This window comes from Cherax quadricarinatus, chromosome 13 (assembly GCF_038502225.1).
Source record: "Cherax quadricarinatus isolate ZL_2023a chromosome 13, ASM3850222v1, whole genome shotgun sequence".
NCBI classification, from domain to species: domain Eukaryota; kingdom Metazoa; phylum Arthropoda; class Malacostraca; order Decapoda; family Parastacidae; genus Cherax; species Cherax quadricarinatus.
In genome coordinates, this window is record NC_091304.1 from 31,967,501 (window position 1) to 31,994,094 (window position 26,594).

A 26,594-nucleotide genomic window follows, 5' to 3' on the forward strand; every position below is an offset into this window, starting at 1 on the left:
GGTCATGTTGACATACAGGGCAATGAACAGGCAGACACTGCTGCGCGGTCAGCAGTACATGACCTACCAATTTCATATAGAGGTGTTCCATTTCCGGACTATTTTGCTGTAATAGCTACCCACCTTCACACCCGTTGGCAACAACGTTGGTCTGCTCTGCTCAATAACAGACTTTGTTCTATTAAACCGAGTATAGGTTACTGGCCGTCTTCTTGCCACCAGTGTCGAGGTTGGGAGACTACTCTCTCCCACCTTCGCATTGGCCATACTCATCTTACTCATGGATATCTCATGGAGAGGCGCCCTGCTCCTCTCTTTGAGAATTGTCAGGTTCCATTATCGGTCAGCCACATTCTGTTAGACTGCCCACTTTATCAACGAGCATGCAGAATTTACCTCCAACGCCATCTTTGCTCCGCTGCTCTCTCTTTACCTTCCCTTCTCGCTGATGGACCCACCTTTCATCCGGACTCTCTCATTGACTTTTTGACAACAAATGACTTACTCCACAAACTCTGATGATACCTTCAGCCCTTTCTACCTCAATCTCTTGCTACCCTCTACCCCTGCACTATCCCCTGCCCCGCTGTTTTCTGTAACCTACTAATCATCCCTCCCCCCTTCTGCCGCCCGATACCCTCGCTTCCTTCCCTACCCTGCAGCGCTGTATAGCCCTTGTGGCTTAGCGCTTCTTTTTGATTATAATAATAATAATATCCCTGTTATCACGATGGGAAAAGTGAATACTATATATTTCACACTATTACAATATATTAATAATTATTGCAATAAATATACTTGGTCAACGAGAAGGGGATGTGGTACCAAGATAACTGGGAAAGATACAACATAAATGAGGTAGGGGAATATGATATCCTAAACTCAAAAGAATATTCACTTACATTATAAAATAGTCTTTGGTAGACTCTTCTAGTAGACTAGTGAGACACCTAGCCCTAAGTCACAAGACTTCACACAGTCTCAGTTCTCCCTGACAGAGTCTGGCCACCAAGACTTCACAGAGGGCCTCCAGCTGTGCCTAACCAAGGCTTTTCATCAAGTCTTGTCTTAGCTATTTACCCTAGGCTTATAAAAGCCTTCACACTCCTACCTCCATATCTCTGGCTGTTATAGTCATTGGCATGCAACAGATCCATAGGGATTATACAATGCTTGGGTAATGGGGAGACACTCAAGTTTGACTTAAAGGGATAGTAGAGTAGCTCATATTCATTGGAGCAAGAGCCTTTCAAGAATATCAGGGCACCTTACCCCCTATCCCTTGAAGTCAGAGTAGTACTATACGTATACAGTGGAACCTCGGTTGTCAAATTTAATTCGTTCCAGATGTCGATTCGACAGCCAAAATAGATGACAATCAAAGCAGTTTTTTCCATAAAGAATAATGTAAATAGAATCCATTCCAGAACCCAAATGACAATATAACAATTTATTAAAGCTGTACTAACTACTACATAACTGTAAAAATGAATACTAAAAAAACATTAACTGAAATACTGTACAGTAAATGAAAATTTAACTCTCTTACCTGTCAGAGGAGAGCTAATGGCATATTGGAAGCAGGAGGTGGAGGAGAGGAGGGGGTATGTTACTGCTTGGAAGGAGAATCACCTTTTATTAATATGTCAGGTAACTGTCCTGGTGTTGCTTCTCTTCTTTGTCTCTTTTCACCACTAAAAACATGTCCAATGAGGTTTGTTTCAGGTTCCGTTATAACATTTGTCTAAACCACCTACTACTACCACCATCACCACTACCACAACCACCACCATAATGTCTAAATTGAGACAGCAAACTCCTGCACTTCACACCATTTAGCACACATTTCCTTGACAAGTGCAAAGGCAATAGCTTATCTCACCAAAACTGCACCAAAACTGCAAAATAACAAAAAAGTTCACAAGATGCACAACAAAAGCTTGAGAGATGTTGACTCATTGTCCAGTGCACATTCTGTGAGCAAGTGGCCCGAGCCGATCGCATTGTTGGTCGACAACCAAGAGAGCGTATGAAAACCAGGGCATTTTTTTCTTGAATGCCTCGTTCAAAAACCAGTTTGTTCAACAAGTAATGCAGTCGACATCCACTGTACTTCAACAATTGCAAACAAGCAATCAATGCACAGCAATTAATAGGGGGAAAAATGTTGCTCTAGGCCTTTTACGCTGCAATTTCAAACACTTCTTTGCTTTGTTTCTGAAGAAGCATTTTCAATTGCAATGTGAAAAGCCTTGAACAACATCATTATTTCTACCTCTATATACATGTTATTCATACATTCTTCATGCACTAGTGTTTGTAATTATTTTGCTAATAGATTTCTGAATTTTATTCTATGTGAATTTTGAAGTATTTTCCTCTCAAGCAAAGTTCTTTCATGCCAAACCATACCATGGGCAGGGATAGAACCCACGATCTGAGAGTCATAAAACACCAGACCACCATGCTAGCCACTGGACCAGCTGGCTACAATAAGATTCATCCAACTAGGTATATTTATACACCATAGAAAGGTTAGCATAGGCACCACTGTGACCACAAATGCAAATTTTTTCAGACGAATCTTCCACCAGCGTGACCGTGACCTAGTTGGATAAATCTTATTGTAGCCAGCTGGCCCTGTGGCTAGCGCACTGGTCTGGAGTTTTATGACTCAGATCGCATGTTTTATCCCCACCCATGGTATGGTTTGTTTGCAATCATGTCATTACTTTTTCGTGAGTCATGTTGATGGTTTTGAGGGGAAGTGAGCTAGAGTTAGTCACGGCCATGCTGGCAGGAGATTCGTCTGTAAAAGCTTGCATTTGTGGTCACAGTGGTGCCTATGCTAACCTTCCTATGGTGTATAAATATACTTAGTTTGACGAATCTTATTGTAGCCAACTGGCCCAGTGGCTAGCGTGTGAGTCTGGAGTTGTATGACTCCCCGATCACGGGTTCTATCCCTGCCCGTGGTGTAGTTTGTTTGCAATTGTGTCATTACGATTCCTTCGTGCCAGTTAGGGGATCCAAAGCCAAGGAAATGGATCTGACTTCCCTTTCCTTGGATTGACCCCTGAGGGTTCAGAGCTTCCCTCCTGAATGTAATAATGATGCAATGAAGTGTTTCTTGGGGACCTTACACAGCCTTTGATGTGCTTCTACATTTGCAAAAAACCAGTCACTGAAGAGATTGTTAACTTTTGTGGCTGATCCAGGTTCTTCATAAAAGTCCTCTTCACTACATTTAACAACTTTGCTTAACAACAAGCTTGCAAAAATTATATGCATGTTACAAGTAGCACAATAGTCTGCTACATAATATTGAAGCACTTATAGATGTCCATCAACAAAAGTGTGATTTACTATGGCTATATTTATGATGATGCTCTTTTTCCACTCCTTTAGATGGTTACACACAATTTTGGAAAAATAAAATGCCTTATCTTTATGGAGAGTGTTTAATATTTCACAATTGCAAGTACAAACAAAAGTTGCATCAAAAACTATTTGAGAATCATGAGAACTTCTTCATAACAATATTTTGAAGCAATATTTTGGTAACAATATTTGAAAACTTTATAAAACAATGCATTCCACTACAGGTCGGCCATCACTAATCCGGCAATCAGTTATCCGGTTCCATCAGTAATCTGGCACTAATTTCGGCTAGAAAAAATTCAAATTTCATCATTACACTGACTCAGCTAATTATACTGACTCAGATATTGTGCAGGTGGTTCTAAATCCACAGCAGCAAGCCAGTGAAGGAGAAAGCAGTGATGAAAATGAGGAAGATGTAGCAGAAAGAGATCTATTGATAGGTTAATTAAGCGTATTCTAACCTAACCACTCTGTAATCCGGCAAACTCACTAATCCGGCACACTACAGGTCTCAGCGATGCCGGATTAGTGATGATCGACCTGTATAATTACTATGTATGTATATAAAAAACTAACCTTATTTAAAGTAAAGAATCAGAAATTTCAGGCCAGAGTAATATGTGAATTTTAACTTTCTCTGTTTCCTGATGAATAAATTATTACCACCACCACTGGCCCTAAACATAAATGACAGTTCTGTGCAAACCAGCTAATCTTACATAATACAGAGCATATTGACAATAAATGGTTGACACACATATTAAATATAAAGAAGTGTTTCATAAAATTATCTGTTAATCTGTATCCCACTGACAAAGTACAGTAGTAGCTGGTTTACCTATACAGGTCAGCCATCACTAATCTGGTTCCAACAGTAATCCGATACTAATTTTGGATAGCATAATTTAAAATTTTCAGGGTTGCCACACCAACCTGCCGCTACAGGTTGGCCAATGCTAATCCAGTTCCATCAGTAATCCGGCACTAATTTCGGCTTGAATAATTTCAAATTTCAAGGGTTGCCACACCAACCAGTCGTTACTGTTTGGTGGTGCTACTTGCTGCATAAGTCATTCCAATCCATTTATTGTTACAGACTGCTCACTTTTAGCCCTAACCATGGTTCCAATGAATAAAAAACATGCTTCTTGTTGTGTAAAGCACATACACCGTACACTGTCCATAAAAGATAAGGTGGCTTTGAAGTCACTGTCAGTCACCATGAGCTCAGCTCACTCAAATCAGCTGTGCATGATAAATTTGGGCCTACATATGAGAGAATAGGTCTGTGTGGTAAGTGTGCACTATATAAAAAAATCCTGCAGCACACAGTGCATAATGAGAAAAAAAAAAGGCAACTGTGTTTTTGGTGTACAACAGTGACTTTGCTGTGTATTTTCGTGTGGTTTATATGGTTGCATTCTCGTTTTTTTGGTCTCATTTGATAGAATGGATAATATATTACAGAAATAGATATAATTTTGATTGGTTTCGCACCGGAAAGTATCTTAAAATTGAGCTCAAAGTAGCGGAATGTCCGATTTTTGCCGATGTTCAAGAGCTGGTCTAATACAGTCATGAATGGGTTGATATTATTTATACAATTACATGTATTACAATAATGCAGCAGTCTGCATAACAGTAAATATTCTATTTTTTGTGTGAATAAAAATTCAAAATGATAAGCAAGTGTAATGTAAGAGGGGCCTGGAGATGTGACTAATGAACAGAGAAAATGTTATTTTAGTGCCAGGAATGTCTGCATTATTCATTCTGGACCCTATTTTGAAATTGGCATCTCTTGAAATTCATGTGAAATTGGCCAAATTACCGATTTCTGACCACTTTATAGGGTAGTTGAAATAAATAAATGGGCAGTTTCTTGTACTCAATCGACAGAATAGAAGGAATACTAGCCAAAAAGCTATGATTTTGGTAGACTGGAACAAGGAAATGGGCCAAAAATAGGGTGTAAAGTGGGTGAAATCGCCAATGCGTAAATATCACTGTTGGGTTAAGTGTATTCTAACCTAACCACTCTGTAATCCGACAAAATCACTAATCCAGAACCTTACAGGTCTCGATGATGCCGAATTAGTGGTGGTCAACCTGTACTAATACAATTTTTTTTTTTTTTTTTTGCTAAGTGAATTTTGGGGAACATTGTGCCTGAATTCCGAAGAAAAGATGTACAGGTCTCCCTCAACATTCATGTTTTCAGCTTTCGCGGGCTTCACACATTCGCAAATTCCCAGCCACCAAATTCCCAGCCGCCAAATCATATTTAAGTTTCCCGCCACCTGCGAGTCCCTACTACCCTCCCACCGACCCCCGCAACTGGCAGTCAGCCCTCCCACCACTCAGTGTGGTGAGTGTTTTGTTTGTTCATTATTTGCTATTAAACTACAGTATAAATAATGTAAACCCATTCATGACTGCATATTGGAATCACTATTCAGACAGGATTAGATGGTGACATCATGTGTTTACTCTTGAACACAGCAAAGAATCAAACATTTCTGCTACTGCTAATAATAACAATAGTGATAATAATAATAATAATAATAATAAATACGATATAATTGAAGAAGGAAATTGTACAAAAATACGAGGGAGTGGTTGACACATCGTCAGTGTGGCTTTGTTTATGCTGGAGTGAACATTAGTCTCCCTGCTCTTCCAAACATTTCACAATAATTCATTGTGTTTGGTGCTTGTAGATTGAGTGCGACTGGAGTGGTAGAGGCAGTGGTTGAGGCAGCGACTGAGGCAGCGATTGAGGCAGCAATTGAGGCAGTGGGTGAGGCAGCTGTTGAGGCAGTGGTTGAGGCAGCGATTGAGGCAGCAGTTGAGGCAGCTGTTGAGGCAGTGGGTGAGACAGCTGTTGAGGCTGCGATTGAGGCAGCGATTGAGGCAGTGGTTGAGGCAGCTGTTGAGGAAGCGATTGAGGCAGTGGCTGAGGCAGCGGTTGAGGCAGTGGTATTTAATAAAATACATGCTATTAATAATAATAATACATGTTATTAATAATATGTGCTATTATTATTTATAACATTTATGTTATTAAATACCACAGCTTAAACCGCTGAATTATTGTGAAATGTTTGGAAGAGCAGGGAGACTAATGTTCACTCCAGCATAAACAAAGCCACACTGACGATGTGTCAACCACTTCCTCATATTTTTGTACAATTTCCTTCTTCAATTATATCGTATTATTATTATTATTATTATTACTATTGTTATTATTAGCAGTAGCAGAAATGTTTGATTCTTTGCTGTGTTCAAGAGTGAACACATGATGTCACCGTCCAATACCTGTCCGAATAGCCATTCCAATATGCAGTCATGAATGGGTTTACATTATTTATACTGTAGTTAAATAGCAAATAATGAACAAACAAAACACTCACCACACTGAGTGGTGGGAGGGCTGGCTGCCAGTTGTGGGGGTCAGAGGGAGGGTAGTAGGGACTCACAGTGGTTGAGGAAGTGGTGGAGGCAGTGGTGGAGGCGTTGGTGGAAGCAGTGGTGGAGTCTGTGGTATTTAATAACATACATGTTATTAAAGCATAACATGTATATATTTAGTACAATTTACGACGTTTTCATGTATTTTATGATTGTTCATGGTTCAACAAGTTAAGGAAGCAGTAATGTATTATATTTCCCTACAATATATTGGGGCACCAAACATTAACGGTTTTTCAACATTCGCGAGGCTCTTGATCCCCTAACCCTCGTGAATGTTGAGGGAGACCTGTAAATGTTGCAGACTGGAGGGCTATTTGAATTGCAATGCCTGTCTATTTCTGGCAAGACAGCTGCTGAATGAATGATAGTGAATGATTTTTTTTGGGGGGGAAGGGGATCACTCTACATATTAAAACTGCAATGAATTTGCCTTAAGCCAGGAAATAGTGGAGTTGACAAGACTAGATAAAACTCTTGATCTAATATTCAAGAATATTGTTGATCTGGTATGAAATATTATGGTGTCAAAGTTAACATATTTCTGATCACATCACTGAAATTCAGACCTGCATGCACATGAATCCTGATCAGCAAAATGTAAACTGCCATGAAGGTGTTTTTCACCAAATTAAACTTTAACAATAAGAACATCAACTGGGATAAAATAAAAAAAATTCTGTCTTTAATGAAATATACTGGGAAGATATTTTGAACAATATGGATCCAAACCAGTGTCTAGAAAGGATTAACTCTGTGGCACTAGAATGATGCTCAAGGCACATACTATGAAGAAAAAAGAGAAGATGAAAGCTAGAGAGAGAGAGAGAGATACTTCCTTTACAGGCAAAGATGAAGTGTCTCAAAACCTCTCAAAGGTGCTAGACTATCTGAAGTGCAGAAGGAAATGCTAGGTAAAGAAACAGAAGGTAGTGAACTCAAATTGAATGAATCATACAGAGTCCAGGGAGATAAAAGGAGCTAAAAGCAATTAATAAAACTGAAAGAAATCCACAATATTTCTTCTCATATGCTAAATACAGGCCAAAAACCTCATCCAGTATCAGGCCCTTGCTCAAACAAGATGGAACCTACACTGATAAGAACAAAGAAATGAGTGAAATACTGAAACTTCAATGTGATCCTTTGTTCAGTGAGCCATCAATCAAACTAAGGGTTGACGATCTGAGCAAATTCTTTATGAATGAGACTGAAAACCTTGTCAACATCTGCAAAATTTCTGACAAAACCCAAACCTCACTTGACATTAAAAAGAGTCATTGACAACATGCCTATGCACTTTACCCCCAGGCCCAGACACCTGGAATTCCATGTTCATCAAGAAATGCAAGAAAATCCTATTATGTGCTATGAATGTTTTACGGAGAGGATGCCTAGACATTGGGGTCATCCCAGTCATTAAAAACCACAGATATAGCCACATTCAACAAAGGTGGTAGATAAACAATAGCAAAGATCTATAGACGGATAGCAATAATGTCCCTCATTATAAAAATATTTGAAAGAGTTTTTAACCCTTTGAGGGTCGACAGGCCCTCTCCGAGACTCGTTCTCAGGGTCGGCCAAATTTAAAAAAAAAAAAAAAATTCTTATGAAAAGATAGAGAATCTTTTCCCGATCATAATGACACCAAAATTATGAAATTTGATGGAAAACTTACAGAATTATGCTCTCGCGAAGTTAGCGGTCTCGACGATGTTTACGCATCGGTGATTTTGCCTACTTTGAGCCCCATTTTCGGCCAATTCCACTGCACTAGTCAACAGAAAACATGAATATTTCGCTAGAACTCCATTTTTTCTATTGAATGAGTGCAAGAAACCACCCATTTACCAATTTCAACTATCCAGTACAGTGGTCAGAATTTAGCAATTTTGCCAATTTCACACAAATTTCAAAAGATGCCAATTTTTGAATAGGGTCCAGAATAAACAAGAAAGACATTCCTGGCACTAAAATGACATTTCCTTTGTTCATTAGTCACGTCTCAAGGCCCCTCTTACATTCTTTTGCTTTCCACTTTGAATTTTTATTCTCACAAAAAATAGAAGATTTACTGTTATGTAGACTATGGCATTAGTGTAAAAAATGGTATAAATAATATTGGCGCACTTGCAAAAGAATATTAGACTCACCAGTTGACGTGTATTGGACGCTTGGCATGATTTGTTTACTTTTGAACTTTGGTAAAAATCGAACATTTCTGCTACTTTGAGCTCAATTTCAAGGTACTTTTCATTGTAAAACCAGTCAAAATCATCTCAATTTCTGTAATATGTCTTCCATTCTATAAAATGAGACCAAGAAAACTAGAATACAACAATAAATACCATACGAAAATACAGTGCAAAGTCGCTGTTTTATTCCAAAAAACGGTCAAAGTTTTTTTTTCTCATTATGCACTGTGTGCTGCAGGATTTTTTTTATACTGTGCACACTGACCACATAGACCCATTCTTTCATATGTAGGCCTACCAGCTTTCTCCCACTAGATTTGAGGGCGCTAGAATTTAGGTGTACTAGTACGTCAAAAACCCTGGGTCGTAAGCCGTACTAGTACGGCCGAAACCCTCAAAGGGTTAAGAAGTAAGATCATTCACAAAAGTAGAACAACCCAGGGCAGAATGGGTTTAGAGCAGGTTGCTCCTGCCTCTCAGAAACTACTGAACCACTTTGACATGATCTTGGATGCACTGGAAGATGAACCAAATGTGGATGTAATATACAGTCTTTGACAACTGAGACCATAGTGTACTAGTATACAAAATGCATGCAACAGGAATAACTGGAAATGTGAGCAAATAGATTTTCAACTTTCTAATGAACATAATTCACAGAATAACAGTAAACAGAGTTGTCAGAGGCTGCCACAGTGAAAGGCTATGTCCCCATGGGACAGTACTTGTCCCTATCCTTTTACTCATCCTCATATATGACAGACAGGGACATAAATCATAGCACAATATCATTCTCTGTAGATAATAGAAGTGCTAAACCCAGAATAGTTATACAGTGCTGCAGGGAGGAATGTATCAGATGTATATGCAATGAGTAAGGGTTAGGAATGTACAAGGGTAAGGGTTAGTGGGGGTAGTGGAGACTGTAAGAGAAAAAAAATAATATTAAAGGTCTTGCAATAAGTTAGTTTCTATTCAAAAGTCAAAGAGAGTGTCTGCATCAAAGGTTGGACTTTCAGCAAGGTCAGAGTAATTACACTGGAGAGGTACCTACTGATAGACAGGACATCTATTAAAATATGTTGAAATAACAATGCAACCTGGCAATCCTTACAGAGAGCTGTCAAGTGTTTATCCACAAGGTATCTGTGGGTGAGGTGCATGTTGCCAATTTGTAGGTGAGAGAAGATGGTCTCCCTTACATGACAGTAGTGAGAAAACAATGGTCAGAAACCAAAACTTAACCTGACAGATAGTAATTTATTGTGGTCCAGTGAAGACCACTATTACCACAACACCATTTTTCACCTTGGCTGGGTGGTCCACAGGTGAAATCACATTCACTATCATTCATACAATAGCTGTCTTCCAAGAAATGCAAGCATAACAGTACCACTGACCCTTCCGTATTACAACATTCCCACCCAAACTTTGAAGTGCAGACATTGTATTTCCTACCTTTAGAACTCAAGTCTGAATAACTAGTTTCCCAGAATCCCTTCATATTACCTTGCTCATTTTCCAGCAGCATGCCAGATCTCAAAATCCACTAGTCACTCTGATCTAATAGGCTCACATGAATGTTGAAGCCCTTATCACACAAAACCTCCTTCACTCTCTCCCTCCAACCCTTCCTGAGATGTCCTCTACCCCTCCTGTCCACTCCAGTTATAAATCCTCTTGGTCACCCTATTCTGTTCAAGCCCTTCTGAATGTCCAAACCATTTCAACAACTCTTCTTATTCTCTGCATTATACCTTTCATACTATCACACTATTGGGTTTTGATGAATTCTTTACACTATCTTCTCATTTCTGTTATCTAAATGTGTGTAGATATATGTTCATTACATACATATTGAAATCCTATTCTTGCAGAACTGTGTTCATCTTTATATAGTAGCACAGACATTCATTTATGCATATTTAAAAGAATAAATTAAATGATGGTGAAAAACAACTTACAATTATAGGAAATTATACCACTGCATATTACTGTGCCAATCAAAGAACAGAATATATCATCTATGAAAAATAACAGCAAAAAACACATACACACAATCGAAAACATACACACATACAGGCCAGGAACCAATAATGACAGCAATTGTAGTTTCAAGAGGAAGGGGACAGGAGCTAAGACTAGATCCCAGCCAACACAGCTCACTGAGCTTAACTTGGTGAGTATACATATGCACATGTAAACACTAAACACACATACACACCTACTTAAAAATGTGCGATACAAATGTGTATACGAATATAAATTCATATGATTAAACAAAATTAGACAGTTAGAAAATATATACCCAGTGCAATATGAATACAAAAATCATTATGATATCTTCAAAAATTCTGAATAAAATTATAAGTAGATTACAGACAATAATGGAGCGTGAGCAGGGTAATATTTAGTGAAGGGATTCAGGGAAACCGGTTATTTTCATATAGTCGGACTTGAGTCCTGGAAATGGGAAGTACAATGCCTGCACTTTAAAGGAGGGGTTTGGGATATTGGCAGTTTGGAGGGATATGTTGTGTATCTCTATACGTATATGCTTCTAAACTGTTATATTCTGAGCACCTCTGCAAAAGCAGTGATAATGTGTGAGTGTCGTGAAAGTGTTGAATGATGATGAAAGTATTTTCTTTTTGGGGATTTTCTTTCTTTTTTGGGTCACCCTGCCTCGGTGGGAGACGACCGACTTGTTGAAAAAAAAAAAAAAAAAAAAAAAAAAAAAAAAAAAAAATAAAAAAAAAAAAAAAAAAAAAAAAAAAAAAACTTCTAAACTGTTGTATTCTGAGCACCTCTGCAAAAACAGTGATTATGTGTGAGTGAGGTGAAAGTGTTGAATGATGATGAAAGTATTTTGTTTTGGGGGATTTTCTTTCTTTTTGGGTCACCCTGCCTCGGTGGGAGACGGCCGACTTTAAAAAAAAAAAAAAAAAAAAAAAAAACTTATATCATGATTACATCTGCCTATTTTGCACTGCTTATATGCCCTCCTTGGAGCTTGTTTATATGCCTCTACAATAAAAAAAACTTTTCAAGTTTCTAGCAAGATGAATTTTTTTTTTTACTGTGTAAAACATATTGTAAGAAATTTATATTAAGCTTTATTTGATTTATACTGCACAGTATTTGCAAGATTTTAATTGTATGGTAATATAGTACTAGCAAGATTTTAAGTGAATATACTTCTCTAAAACTCAAGTTGTAATGTTTTCTTGGCCTATTTTGAAGCATCACCCATCTGAAGTCTAGAAGGGATCTCATAAATCTGTTTATTGAATCATTAATATACTAAGAACAGAGAGAAAAAAGTTTTACTTGTTTGGGATGATAGGAATAAAAATCTCCATGGGGAAGTGGAACAGAATTCTTCCTCCGTAAGCCATGCGTGTTGTAAGAGGAGACTAAAATGGCAGGTGCAAGGGGCTAGTGACCCCTTCTCCTGTATATATTACTAAATGTAAAAGGAGAAACTTTTTTTTTTTTGGGCCACCCCGCCTCGGTAGGATACGGTTGGTGTATTGAAAGAAAGGAATAAAAATGAACATAACAATGATAAACTTTCTATATATGCTGAGCTTAAATTGAATTCTCACACCTATGAGAGCAGAATCCTACTTATTACCCTAAACCTTCACAGAGTTCACAAAGGTAGCACAGACTTTTCATGATAAATTTATTTCTACATATCAAAATTTTCTCTTTGGACACTCTTGCATAGTTTCAATATCACTGATTTATAACAACCAATGCACATTTAAATTTTAACAAAAGGATGGCAAATAAATGAGCACTAAAAGAGAGAGAGAGGTATAAAATAGGACATGCTAATAACCTTGTTCTATTCTACTGCTTACCAAAATATTACTAATAAATTCAGACTACATCTACTAATACTCATATGACTAGATTTACTGCTAATTTTATCATAAAACAATGTAATGTAAATTTTTATAAATTATCCTTTTCTGATAGAGAGCATATTGTTATCAGAAATTTAGAATTTTACAAAAAAAATTACATATAACAGTGCTACTAAGACAATACGCTAATGTTTACTACGATTTTTAACTTCAACTGCAAAGAATTTTTCATAAAAATTTTAATGATAAGAAAATAATAAAATACTAGTTAACAAATAACAAGTGACAAAAAAATAAAAATTTGTATTGAAGGAATTCATATTAATTTGGCGAAATTGTTATAAAAAATAATACAGAGTAAATAAATATTTTTTCTAAATTTTATATAAACACTGCTACCATATCATATAAAACAACATGTATGTAATACACACATTGTTGATACACACAAGGTAATTACTGTGTTTTGTGGCTTATTAGACGCATTTTTTTCCACAAAATGTCTCCAAAATCCACCCTGTGTCCTATAAACTGAAGGTCAGTGACAGGAGCTATAAGTTTGGGGTGTGGGGTGGGCTGTAGCTCTCCCAGTTGCATCCAATGCCAAGCCATTGAAAGTAAAACAAGTCTTATAAGCCGCAAAATATAGTATATCTTCCACTGGTGCTATACACAAATCATTTATCATAATTCTGAATGGACTTTCTTATAGCTGCAGCTACTTGCCAAGGGTCATGGGGCCTGTACACAATCTGAAAAGTAGAATAAGTTTTGCAGTAAACACACAGGACTCTATTAGTATTTGGACACAATATGCAGATGCATCAAGTATCACTACAAAGCTCACAACCCTTGAAATACAAGTGCTTGGTAGTACTGCAGTCAAATACTGAATCTAAATTAAAAGAGAAAATATGCTGCTTCTGGTCATAGCAAGTTTGGCTGAGAAAAGGCAAGTTAGCAGAGAGCTTTTATAGCGACACTATATCATTTTGTTAAAAATCTTAATATAGTTTTACAGAGAATATAAATTGCATAAAGGGTTTTTTGGGATTTGACAAGCTATTGGAGTGTGAGCAAGGTAACATTTTGTGAAAGAATTCTGGGAAACTGGTTAGCCAAACTTGAGTCCTGGAGGTGGGAACTACAGTGCCAGCACTCTAAAGGAGGGGTTTGGGATATTTGCTGTTTAGAGTGACATCTGAACTGTCATATCTGTGTGCCTCTGGCAAGACAATGATAGTGTAAATGATGGTGAAAGTGTTTGTTTTCTTGGTCACTGTGCCTCGGTGGGAGACAGTGAACACGTTAAATAAATAAATAAATAAAAGAGGTTTTGTGTGCAAGGGGTATGGACATGCAACAGGCATGTGTCAGCATGTCAGATAGGAGTGAATGGAGACGAATGGTTTTTGGGACCTGACGAGCTGTTGGAGTGTGAGCAGGGTAATATTTTGTGAAAGGATTCAAGGAAATCGGTTCACTGAACTTGAGCCCTGGTGGTAGGAAGTACAATGACTGCACTTTAAAGGAGGGATTTGGGATATTGGTTGTTTGGAGTGACATCTAAACTGTCTTATCTGGGCACCTCTGCAAAGACAGTGATATGTGTGAATGATGGTGAAAGTGCTGAATGATGGTGAAAGTGTTTCTTTCTATTTTGGGTCACCCTGCCTTGGTGGGAGATGGCCGACATGTTGAAAAAAAATATAGGCAATAATCACAAATGAGATAAATAGGGGGAAGTTGAATGATAGCTCTAGGCCTTTTGTATTATAGCCAACACTTTTACAAGAGCTTGCAATAGTGTGAAGGAATGGAGAGAAGCCCAGGTAGATGTGTCCATGAAAAAGCCTACATAGGAAAACCATGGACTGTAGGCAGGACTGCGAGGTGCCTGACTGCCTGATGGCAAATGCCAAAGGTTCAAGGAAGCATTTTAAGAGCCAGTAGAAAATGGCAGCAAAGTAGCAATAACTGTACAGCAGCAATGATTGTGTAGTAGCTAAAAGGCATATATTGCTTATGATGTCTCAAGCATCAAGAATGAGCCATCAAACTTCCATGCATTTTATTATAAAGGCACAAAAACTCTTTATTACTTGTGTTTGTGGCAATGTTTTTCTAAGTTCTGGAAATTTCCTCATGAATTAGCACATATGTTAAACAGAAAATTGTTAATTTTGGTTAAAAAAATATTCAGTTGATGAAAATATATTTTATAGGATTTTCTAAGGAATGACTTATTCAGTGTTATGGAACCATTCATGGTTATTGAAATTTCTTCTAATTAAATGCACGTTACCTATATGACAACGAAATATTCATCTGTAGAGTTCACTAGTGTTTTATCAGTTGTTTTAGTTTAATATTACCAGCAGGCTGAAACAGTTTGTAGTGTGTTAAGATAATTTACCTGAAAAATTTCCAAAGTACTAAAATCTGCTCTTAATGAAGAACAGTCACCTCTGGATATGAGAAATGCTATTGCTGGTATACGACCTTTTGAGGCATTGTCAGATGTCCCTAGTGCAGGCCATGCTCCACCCAACCTGTAAATAAAATACTTTTGGTAATTATGGCTCTATCAATTCATGCTTCATATATTTATTTTTAACACAACAATGACTAAATCGTATTTACCCATACAAAAGGGAAAGCCTCTATACTAAGGAGCAGGTCCACTTCTTACAATTATCTGAGTTACAAGCCTCTGCACATATGGTAAGGACACTTTGGAATCAATTTCTAACAAAGTTGGATCTATAAATACAAACACTGTAAACATATGTACAGTGGAACCTTGGCTTACGAATTTAATCCATTCCCTGACCTTGTTCGTATCCTGATTTGTTTGTATGCCGTTTCAATTTTCCTCATTTAAATTAATTGAAATGCCATTAATCTGTTCCAGCGAAATTCATGCTCTCAGGAGGCATGACAAAATACACTTCAATATGACACTAATATCAACTCTACGGCTTATTTATCTATCACAATTCATCTAACATGACATAATAAACAATATAAATAACATAGAAACATGATATATACTCTAGAATGAATTAAAATAGGCCATAATATGGCGAGTGATGGCAGCAGTGGCAGCAGCATCTGTCATTTACTCTCCCACTGACTATAGTATCTTTCTATGCTCTTATTACAAGAGAAAATGGAGTGTTTGTGAGGCTAACTGCACTACATCACAGTTTCATAAGGAAAACACTGAAACAATGTACAAAATTTATAAATAAGAAATAGAGAATGTAATGAAATAAATTGGTTACGGTATGTATAATATAGTACACACTTACCTTGGAGCAGATGCTGGCAGAGCTTGAGGGTAGTGGAAGTTAGTTTCATGTTGTCCTTTTTCTATTAATCGCTTAACTTACTTGCTACTTAACTGCTACAATTGTTTTTTGTATTTTTTGTTCGCTTCACTTTTCACTGATTTACTTGTTATGCTCTTAAGTGTTGTACAAATCGTAGAAGTATTACACTGGTACTGCCTGGCCACACCTAGCTTGTGTTTATCTATGATTTCATGCTTTAATTCCAATTGAGGATATTAAAGTGCTCTCTCCAAAACTCTCTTAGAGTCAGTTGAGTTTCTGAGGTCACTACAAAGCACCTTTCAAACAGAGCTTTTGTGTACAGTTTTTTGAAGTTTGCAATAACCTGCTGGTCCATGGGCTGCAGGAGAGGAGTGGTATTAGGAGGCAAAAACTTCACCTTAATGAATTTCATGTCCCCATAAAGTCGCTCTGCCACGTCTGTAGGATGACCAGGGGCATTGTCTAACACCAGGAGGCACTTAAGTTCTAATTTCTTTTCAGTTAGGTAATCTTTCACATTGGGGGCAAATGCATGGTGTAACCAGTCATAGAAAAAGTCCCTAGTGACCCATGCCTTACTGTTTGCCCTCCACAGCACACACAAATTCTCCTTGAGGACATTCTTTTGCCTGAACGGTCTGGGAGTTTCAGAGTGATACACTAATAAAGGCCTCACTTTGCAATCACCAGTAGCATTGGAACACATCAACAAAGTAAGCCTGTCTTTCATAGGCTTATGTCCTGGGAGTGCCTTTTCCTCCTCAGTAATGTAGGTCCTGCTTGGCATTTTCTTCCAAAACAGGCCTGTTTCATCACAATTAAACACTTGTTCAGGTTTCAGTCCTTCACTGTCTATGTACTCCTTGAATTCCTGCACATATTTTTCAGCTGCTTTGTGGTTCGAACTGGCAGCCTCACCATGCCTTATCACACTATGTATGCCACTACGCTTCTTAAATCTCTCAAACCAACCTTTGCTGGCCTTAAATTCACTCACATCATCACTAGTTGCAGGCATTTTTTTAATTAAATCCTCATGCAACTTCCTAGCCTTTTCGCTTATGATCGCTTGAGAGACGCTATCTCCTGTTACCTGTTTTTCATTTATCCACACCAATAAGAGTCTCTCAACATCTTCCATCACTTGCGATCTCTGTTTTGAAAACACAGTTAAACCTTTGGCAAGAACAGCTTCCTTGATTGCCTTTCTGTTGCCCACAATAGTAGCGATGGTTGATTTGGGTTTCTTGTAAAACCTGGCCAGGTCGGCGACACGCACTCCACTTTCATACTTATCAATGATCTCTTTCTTCATCTCTATAGTAATTCTCACCCTTATTCCTGTAGGGTTGGCACTAGAAGCTTTCTTGGGGCCCATGGTCACTTATTTTCCAGATAAAATCACCAAAAACACTGTAATAGTACGAAATGTTCCGATTGTATGCTTGGATGTTACCGCGGAGGCTGGCTGGTAAACAATGCCACCGGCGGCACATGTGAGGCTGGCTAAGGGCGCACATTGGACGCGTCTCGGACGAAGAGCGGTGAGTGGATTTTTGAGCGGTATGCGAGGCAAAATTTTTGCGATAAAAGCGAGCGGTATGCGGATTGAACGTTATGCGATGCGTACGGTATGCGGGGGTCCACTGTATCTGAATACATTCACCTCCTCCATACTCTCTCCCTCCAATCTGATATCCAATCTTTCACCATCTAATCTTTTTGTTATCCTCATAACCTTACTCTTTCCTGTATTCACTTTTAATTTTCTTCTTTTACATACCCTACCAAATTCATCTACCAAACTCTGCAACTTCTCTTCAGAATCTCCCAAAAGCACAGTGTCATCAGCAAAGAGCAACTGTGACAACTCCCACTTTGTGCTTGATTCTTTATCTTTTAACTCCACACTTCTTGCCAAGACCCTAGCATTCACTTCTCTTACAACCCCATCTATAAATAAGAAATATTTATACTTACCTTGGAGGAGATGTTAGTTTAATTAGTTTGATGGAGGAGATGCTGGCAGAGGTTTAGGGTGGTGGAAAATAGCAGAGCGGTGTATGTTCAGTGGCCCTATACACCTCCAGCAACACTGGAGAGTTACTTTCATGTTGTTTTTCTATCGCTTAATCACTTAACTTACTTGCTACACTGTTAATGCTACACTTTATCGCTGGCTGGTGCTATAGCCTTTATCGATACCTGCTGCTTTAGTACTGTACATATCGTAGAATCACTGAATCACTGAAGAAGGCACATTCTCCCATCTCTCTTCCTCCTCCACTTTGGTACTTTGCTACAAGTTTTTTCTTGAATTCTATCGTGTTTCTTTCCTTTTGGCACTAGGAGCTTTCTTTGGGCCCATGGTGGCTTATTTATCAGTTGCAAGCACAAAAAACAATGGATTATTATGAAATGTATTGTATGAATCCGTGGGATGATGGTCACTCGCTGATGAACAATGACACACTGAGTGTGAATGGTGCTGGAGACTGACTTTGTGTGCACACTGATGCTGGGATGCTGTTCCGACGCGTACCAGATGGTCACCGAATCACAAGGCCAATCATGAACCACGAGGCTATATTTTGCCAAACAAAGTTGCCGAAAGTTGGATTTCATGAAAGTTGCGGCTGCCGAAAGGCGGGGTCCACTGTACATTTATTCCAAACTGACATGAGAAACATGATAAATACCCTAGAACTGTAATATAGATGCTGAAATGAATAATATACGTATGCCATATTGTGTGAGTGGGGTAAGGGCGGAGGCCGCCACTCTGGGATAAAATCATATGATAGATAAGAGATACATTTTCTTGTCTGTACCTTTGGTCTATAATGAAAGAAAACAGTGTTTACATCAGGGGAAACACTCCTAGATCACTCTTGTCATAATAAAAAGTGCAAAAATAGTGTTTATTATTATTATAATAATAATAATTTATAATAATTTATACTAATAATAATAATTTATACTAATAATAATTTATAATTATAATTAATACTAATAATAATTTATAATAATAATAATTTATACTAATAATAATTTATAATAATAATAATAATAAATAATCGATCTGTAGCACCTTAAATGTCATAAGTATTTCGTATAGGTTTGGTAGCTGACATTTAAAGCACTCCAGAGTGATTACTATTTATTATTATTACTATTTATTATTATTACTATTTATTATTATTATTATTATTATTATGATTATTACTATCGACATTCCTTGTTAACAGATTTAAATAATTTCTTAAGCTGCCATGATACACCAAGAATGTAAAGACACAGACGAACACACCAGCTAACCCCTTTACTGTGAACTTCTTTTGTACTTCTTCCATTTTCCTCTTCCAAGTGCTGCTGCACTTCTAACTCTATCTTCTGCTATAGGATGCACAATAAAGTACAAATTTATAGATGAAATATGTAGTCTTGGAGACTGCTTGATGCTGAGATGCATCACTAATCCCTTTACAATGAACTTCTTTTATACTTCTTTCATTTTCCTCTTCCAAAAGGAAAAATAACAGAAAATTTGTACAAATATGTAGTCTTGGAGACTGTGAAAGTTAGTGTACTGAGTGGCTGTAAGAAGGAGATTAAGATGCTTGATACCGAGACACTGCGCTACCCGTTCATGACCCAAGTTCTCGTACAGTATACAATAACTACTTGTCAGAGAGCCCGTTGTAACTCCAAGCTGTTGGTAAACAAGTATGTTGGTAAGTGAGGAGAGGCTGCATTATGAAATGTTTCATATGAATGCGCAGGGTAATGTTCATTCAATGAGAAACAAAGCCAGACTGACTCAGAATGTGTGTGTGGGATGCTTTGTGTTGGTGCAGGCAGGGGGATACATTCTGCACGATGGACGAAAACCAAGGTGATGAACAAAAACTGGGACAATATTTTGACCAAAAAAGTCGTTGAAAACTGAATTCGACAAAAACCAGGGCAAACGAAAACCGAGGTTCCACTGTATCATCCTCATCATTATCCTCCTCATCCTCATCATCATACTCCTCCTCCTCCTCATCATCATCATCCTCCTCCTCATCATCCTCATCATCATCATCATCCTCATCCTCCTCCTCCTCCGCAGTAGTAAAAGTAGTCTGCCTGAAATGCCCTGGCATGATAGTGGCTTTCTTTGTACTTAACCCATTAACTGTCCAAACGTAGATCTACGTTGTTACCTCTAGCGCTCCAAACGTAGATCAATGTTTTATTTTTCCTGCCTCCAAATTTAGCATGATTGGCCTGAAATGCCTGGTCAGCATAGAATGGGTCTTAACACTTGGTGTGCGCAGTATTAACAAATCTGGGACCACTTACTACCTTGTGGGAGCACCAGTTCAACTGAGTGCTAGCTAGATCAAACAGCGTGGCAAACACCAGGGATTCACTGATGTCGTGTCGTATTAACACTCCCCTTTTAAGAGAAAAGTGATGCTGACCCTGAGTTTAGTGGCTTTGAGGTGGATGTGGCCACAAGTGGTTGAGGAAACATAAAAAAACCTCCATAATAACCCACGTGCAACATTTGTGCAACATCCTTTCAATTTTGGTACCACTGGTAGTGTCATCCTGCCAGAATGTCCTGTAACCTATGCCCTAAGTAAAGAGAAACAATTCTGGAATGTGTAATGCGTGTTTGGCAGGTTGGCTGGCCTGTTGGCTGGCTGGGTGGCTGGCTGATTAGCTGTCTCTATCTCCGTCTGTCTGTCTGTATCTATCTCTGTCTCTGTCTGTCTGTCTCTATCTCACAGGTACACATAAATACAATTATACATAATGTAAATTACCTAGGATAACCCCAAAAATCCAGACAAAGTGCTATATTGTGCTTGTAGACATAATGCATAATGAGCATGACTGGCAAGTAATACGCAGACATGAATACTCTGCATCTCTGCATTGTGTGTAATACCTGTTGTTTCACGAGTCGCTCTCTCTGAGACAGAAAGAGAGACAAGCAGACAGAGAAACAGAGAGACAAGCAGACAGAGAGACAGAAAGGCAGATAAGCAGAGACAGAGATAAACAAAAAGACAGACATGTTTATGTGTAACAGTGAAATCAAATAAAGCCAAGGCAGTGCACAGTCATCAAATGTCACTCCACTGCTACACTGTCAGCAGTGGAGTGACACTCGTCTTACACCATCCTTCAAGGAGTTTCATATATATTCTAGCATGTCCAAAACATTGCTGGGGCCTATAAATACTATGTATATATTTCTAGATAATAGTATGAGACTAAGGCAGGTGAAAATGTTCACCTATCATTGTGTTTGTGACTATTTAAGTACTATTTCAGTACCTAATATTAATGTCAGAACAAAGATTGGCTATGAAATCACAAGAACTACTACATTTTGTAATTATCAGTACATAAAAATTTTATAAACTAAAAAAAATGAGAAAAAAAAAAGGTATATTGGTAACACTTCTGCAAGCAGCAGCACTTCATGTTCCCATCAGGTGACCGACAAGTGCTGACTTTGTAGCTTTATATCTCTGTAAGTACTGACTCCACAGTTTTTTTTTTAGATTATTATACATAAAAAGTGTCCTCTATTTAAAAAAAGAAAAAAAAAAAAAATCAGAGCGCTGGGTGAGTGGTGGTCATGGTGGTCGCGGTGGGAGGTGGTGGCAGTTGTTGTGGAGGTGGTGGTGGTCGAGGTGGTTTCAGTTGTTATGGTGGTGGCAGCGGTTGTGGTGGTGGCAGTTGTTGTGGAGGTGGTGGTGGTCATGGTGGTTGCGGTGGGAGGTGGTGATGGTCGAGGTGGTTTTGGTTGTTATGGTGGTGGCAGCGGTTGTGGTGGTGGCAGTTGTTGTGGAGGTGGTGGTGGTCATGGTGGTCGTGGTGGGAGGTGGTCGTGGTGGGAGGTGGTGGTGGTCGAGGTGGTTTCGGTTGTTATGGTGGTGGGAGCGGTGGTGGTGGTGGGAGCGGTGGTGGTGGTGGCAGTTGTTGTGGAGGTGGTGGGTGGTGGTGGGTGGTGGCAGTGGTGGGTGGCGGTGGTGGTGGGTGGTGGTGGTGGATGGCAGTGGTGGGTGGTAATGGTGGGTGGCAGTGATGGGTGGTGGTGGTGGTGGTGGTGGTGGGTGGTAATAGGTGGTTGTAGTGGGTGCTGGTGGTGGTGGATGGCAGTGGTGGGTGGTAATGGTGGGTGGGGGTGGTGGGTGGTGGTGGTGGGTGGTAATGGGTGGTTGTAGTGGGTGGTGGTGGGTGGTGGTGGTGGTGGGTGGTGGTGGGTGGTGGTGGTGGGTGGTGGTGGTGGGTGGTGGTGGTGGGTGGTGGTGATGGTGGGTGGTGGTGGGGGGTGGTGGTGGGTGGTGGGGGGAGGTGGTGGTGGGTGGTGGTGGTGGTGGTGGGTAGTGGTGGTGGTGGGTGGTGGTGGGTGGTGGTGGTGGGTGGTGGTGGTGGTGGGTGGTGGTGGTGGTGGGTGGTGGTGGTGGGTGGTGGTGGTGGGTGGTGGTGGTGGGTGGTGGTGGGTGGTGAGTGGTGGTGGTGGGTTGTGGTGGTGGGTTGTGAGGGTTGTGGTGGTGGGTGGTGATGGTTGTGGTGGTGGGTGGTGAGGGTTGTGGTGGTGGGTGGTGAGGGTTGTGGTGGTGGGTGGTGATGGTTGTGTTGGGTGGTGGTGGGTGGTGATGTTTGAGGTGGTGGGTGGTGGTGGTAGGTATTGGTGGTGGTAGGTCTCGGTGGTGGGTGGTGGTGGTAGGTATCGGTGGTGGGTGGTGGTGGTTGTGGTGGTGGGTGGTGGTGGGTGGTTGTGGTGGTGGGTTGGTGGTGGTGGGTGGTGGTGGTGGTGGTGGTGGTGGTGGTGGTGGTGGTGGTGGTGGTGGGTGGTGGTGGTGGTGGTGGTGGTGGTGGTGGTGGTGTGGTGGTGGTGGTGATGGTGGTGGTGGGTGGTGGTGGGTGGTGGTGGTGGGTGGTGGTGGTGGGTGGTGGTGGTGGGTGGTGGTGGTGGGTGGTGGTGGTGGGTGGTGGGTGGTGGTGGTGGTGGGTGGTGGTGGTGGGTGGTGGGTGGTGGTGGGTGGTGGTGGTGGGTGGTGGTGGATGGTGGTGGTGGATGGTGGTGGTGGTGGATGGTGGTGGGTGGTGGTGGGTGGTGGTGGTGGTGGTGGATGGTGGTGGTGGTGGTGGGTGGTGGTGGTGGTGGGTGGTGGTGGTGGTGGGTGGTGGTGGGTGGTGGTGGTGGGTGGTGGTGGTGGGTGGTGGTGGTGGTGGTGGTGGTGGGTGGTGGTGGGTGGTGGTGGGTGGTGGTGGTAGTGGGTGGGTGTAGTGGGTGGTGGTGGTGGGTGGCAGTGATGGTGGGTGGTGGTGGTGGATGGCAGTGGTGGGTGGTGGTGGTGGTTGGTGGTAATGGGTGGCTGTAGTGGGTGGTAATGGGTGGTGGTGGGTGGTGGTGGGTGGTGGTGGTGGTGGATGGTGGTGGATGGTACTGGTGGGTGGTGGTGGTGGGTGGTGGTGGTGGTGGGTGGTGGTGGTGGGTGGTGGTGGTGGTGGGTGGTGGTGGTGGGTGGTGGTGGATGGAGGTGGTGGTGGTGGTGGTGGTGGCTGGTGGTGGGTGGTGGTGGTGGGTGGTGGTGGTGGGTGGTGGTGGTGGTGGTGGTTGTGGTGGTGGGTGGTGGTGGGTGGTGGTGTTGGTGGTGGTGCTGGTGGGTGGTGGTGGTGGTTGTGGTGGTGGGTGGTGGTGGTGGGTGGTGGTGGTGGGTGGTGGTGGTGATGGATGGTGGTGGTGGGTGGTGGTGGGTGGTGGTGGTGGTTGTGGTGGTGGTTGTGGTATTGGGTGGTGATGGTTGTGGTGTATGGGTGGTGGTGGTGGTGGTGCATGGGTGGTGGTGGTGCATGGGTGGTGGTGGTGGTGCATGGGTGGTGGTGGTGCATGGGTGGTGGTGGTGCATGGGTGGTGGTGGTGCATGGGTGGTGGTGGTGGTGATGGTGGTGATGGTGGTGCATGGGTGGTGGTGGTGGTGATGGTGGTGATGGTGGTGGGTGGTGGTGGGTGGTGGTGGTGGGTGGTAGTGGTGGTGGTGGTGGTGGTGGGTGGAGGTAGTGGGTGGTGGTGGTGGTGGTGGGTGGTGGTGGTGGGTGGTGGTGGTGGGTGGTGGTGGTGGGTGGTGGTGGGTGGTGGTGGGTGGAGGTGGTGGGTGGTGGTGGTGGGTGGTGGTGGTTGTGGTGGTGGTGGTTGTGGTGGTGGTGGTTGTGGTGGTGGTGGTGGTTGTGGTGGTTGTGGTGGTGGTGGTTGTGGTGGTGGTGGTTGTGGTAGTGGGTGGTGGTAGTTGTGGTGGTGGGTGGTGGTGGTCATGGTGATTTTAATACAGCCTCTCCTCACTTAATGACGGAGTTCCATTCCTAAGACCATGTCTGTAAAAGAATTCATCACTAAGTGAGGAGCATACTATAATGGTAGTGGGTTTATGTCAACCATCTCTGATATTCTTTTAGTGTCACCTTTGCACCATTTATAACATTTTTGGTATATTTTTAAATGTTTATACAGTAGTGTACTGTATACAGTCTCTCCTCACTTAACGACGTACTCATTTAATGACCGCTCGAGCTTACGACCAGCTCTCTGACCAGTATGTATACCTAAGTAATGTATAGTAGAGCTGAGTTCCTTGATTCTGTTTATTACAGTATACAGTACACTACTACATAAACATTTAAAAATATACTAAAAATATTAAGTGGTTCAAAGGTGGCATTAAAACAATATCAAAGATGGCTGACACAAACCCACTACCAGTATAGTATGCTCCTTGCTTAATGACAAATTTGTTTACCGACCTATGCTCGGAACAGAACTCCATCGTTAAGTGAGGAGAGACTGTATTATAATACAAACAGAAAAGAGGAAATCAGCTCTAATATACATTATTTAGGTATGCATACTGGTCAGAGCCCATCATACGTCTGAGTCATTGGTAATCAAGTATGTCGCTAAGTGAGGAGAGGCTGTATATTAAAATCAACACTTGGTATGTTACAAAGTGGGAGGAGGTTACTGCACACAAAGGAGAACTGATGAGCATTAGTGCTTGAGACATTTCATACACGTTTGATATGAATACTATATGTATCCAGTGCCACCTCAGCCACCTCCCCCCACACCATTGCCAGAATAGTTGCTGATTCCCTGTATATGTATATGTTATCTGAGTATCATAGTACCATCCATTTGTTTTACATAGTTGACCCCTTGCTAGGCTCAGTGACTAGCTTGTGTGATGTCACGTTATGCCGCAACGGAGCGCTGCGCTTCCGGTCTCCTCCTCACTTCACCCTTAGGTCTATGACAAGGCAACACGGCAAGGCTGGGCTTCCCTCTCACACTCTGCTTATATAAGTGTTACCATCCACAAGTGTGTTTAACTCCAACCATCATATCTCCACGAACCCTCCCAACAAATGGTGCCAACAGTGAGCGCGTAAATTTGATATTTACAGTAGGGCCCCACTTATACGGCGGGTTAAGTTCCAGACTGTTGCCGGAAAGCAGACATCGCCGCAAGGCAGAACACCATTTTTTCCATTTATAAATGCATATAAATGCCAGACAACAAGTTTACACTAAATTTTATTAAGTTAGTAATAGAACTAGGCATTAAAAACACACAAAGTAAAATACATTCACAGTACATTCATTACTTATCTTAAAGTATTTGTAATCTTAATGAAGGGAGGGAGGTGAGTAGTACTTATTTGTAGGAAGTCAGGTGTAGGTAGCTCTGGCTCCCCGTCTCATATTTAACCTTTTCAGGGTCCCCAGGCCCTCTCCCAGACTTGTTCTCAGGGTTGCCCAAATTTAAAAAAAAAAAAATAATTTTTTCTTATGAAAAGATAGAGAATCTTTTCCTGATCATAATGTCACCAAAAGTATGAAATTTGATGGAAAATTACGGAATTTTGCTCTTGCGAAGTTAGCGGTCTCGACGATGTTTGCCCACTTTGAGCCCTATTTTCGGCCAATTCCAGTGTTCTAGTCGACAAAAATCATAACTATTTCGATAGAACTCCATTTTTTCTATCAAATGAGTACAAGAAACCACCCATTTACCGATTTCAACTATCCAATAAAGTGGTCAGAATTTAGCAATTTTGCCAATCTCACACAAATTTCAAAAGATGCCAATTTCCGAATAGGGTCCAGAATAAACAAAAAAGACATTCCTGGCACTAAAATAACATTTCCTCTGTTCATTAGTCACGTCCCCATGCCCCTCTTACATTTTTTTGCTTTCCACTTTGAATTTTTATTCTCACAAAAAATAGATTTACTGTTATGCAGACTACTGCATTAGTGT

General features: G+C 40.7%; 1 protein-coding gene across 1 annotated transcript in view; it reads right to left on the bottom strand.

The window, feature by feature from the left end:
* Positions 1-5,851: 5,851 nt before the first annotated feature.
* LOC128688733 (uncharacterized) overlaps positions 5,852-26,594 on the bottom strand; it is a 69,519-nt gene continuing 48,776 nt past the window's right edge. The window contains exons 5-6 of the mRNA XM_070084743.1: positions 15,345-15,480; positions 5,852-13,680 (exon numbers count right to left, since the gene is read on the bottom strand). Coding sequence (XP_069940844.1) covers positions 13,606-13,680; positions 15,345-15,480 — 211 coding nt within the window. The 3' untranslated portion in view covers positions 5,852-13,605. The remainder of the gene's footprint in view (positions 13,681-15,344; positions 15,481-26,594) is intronic.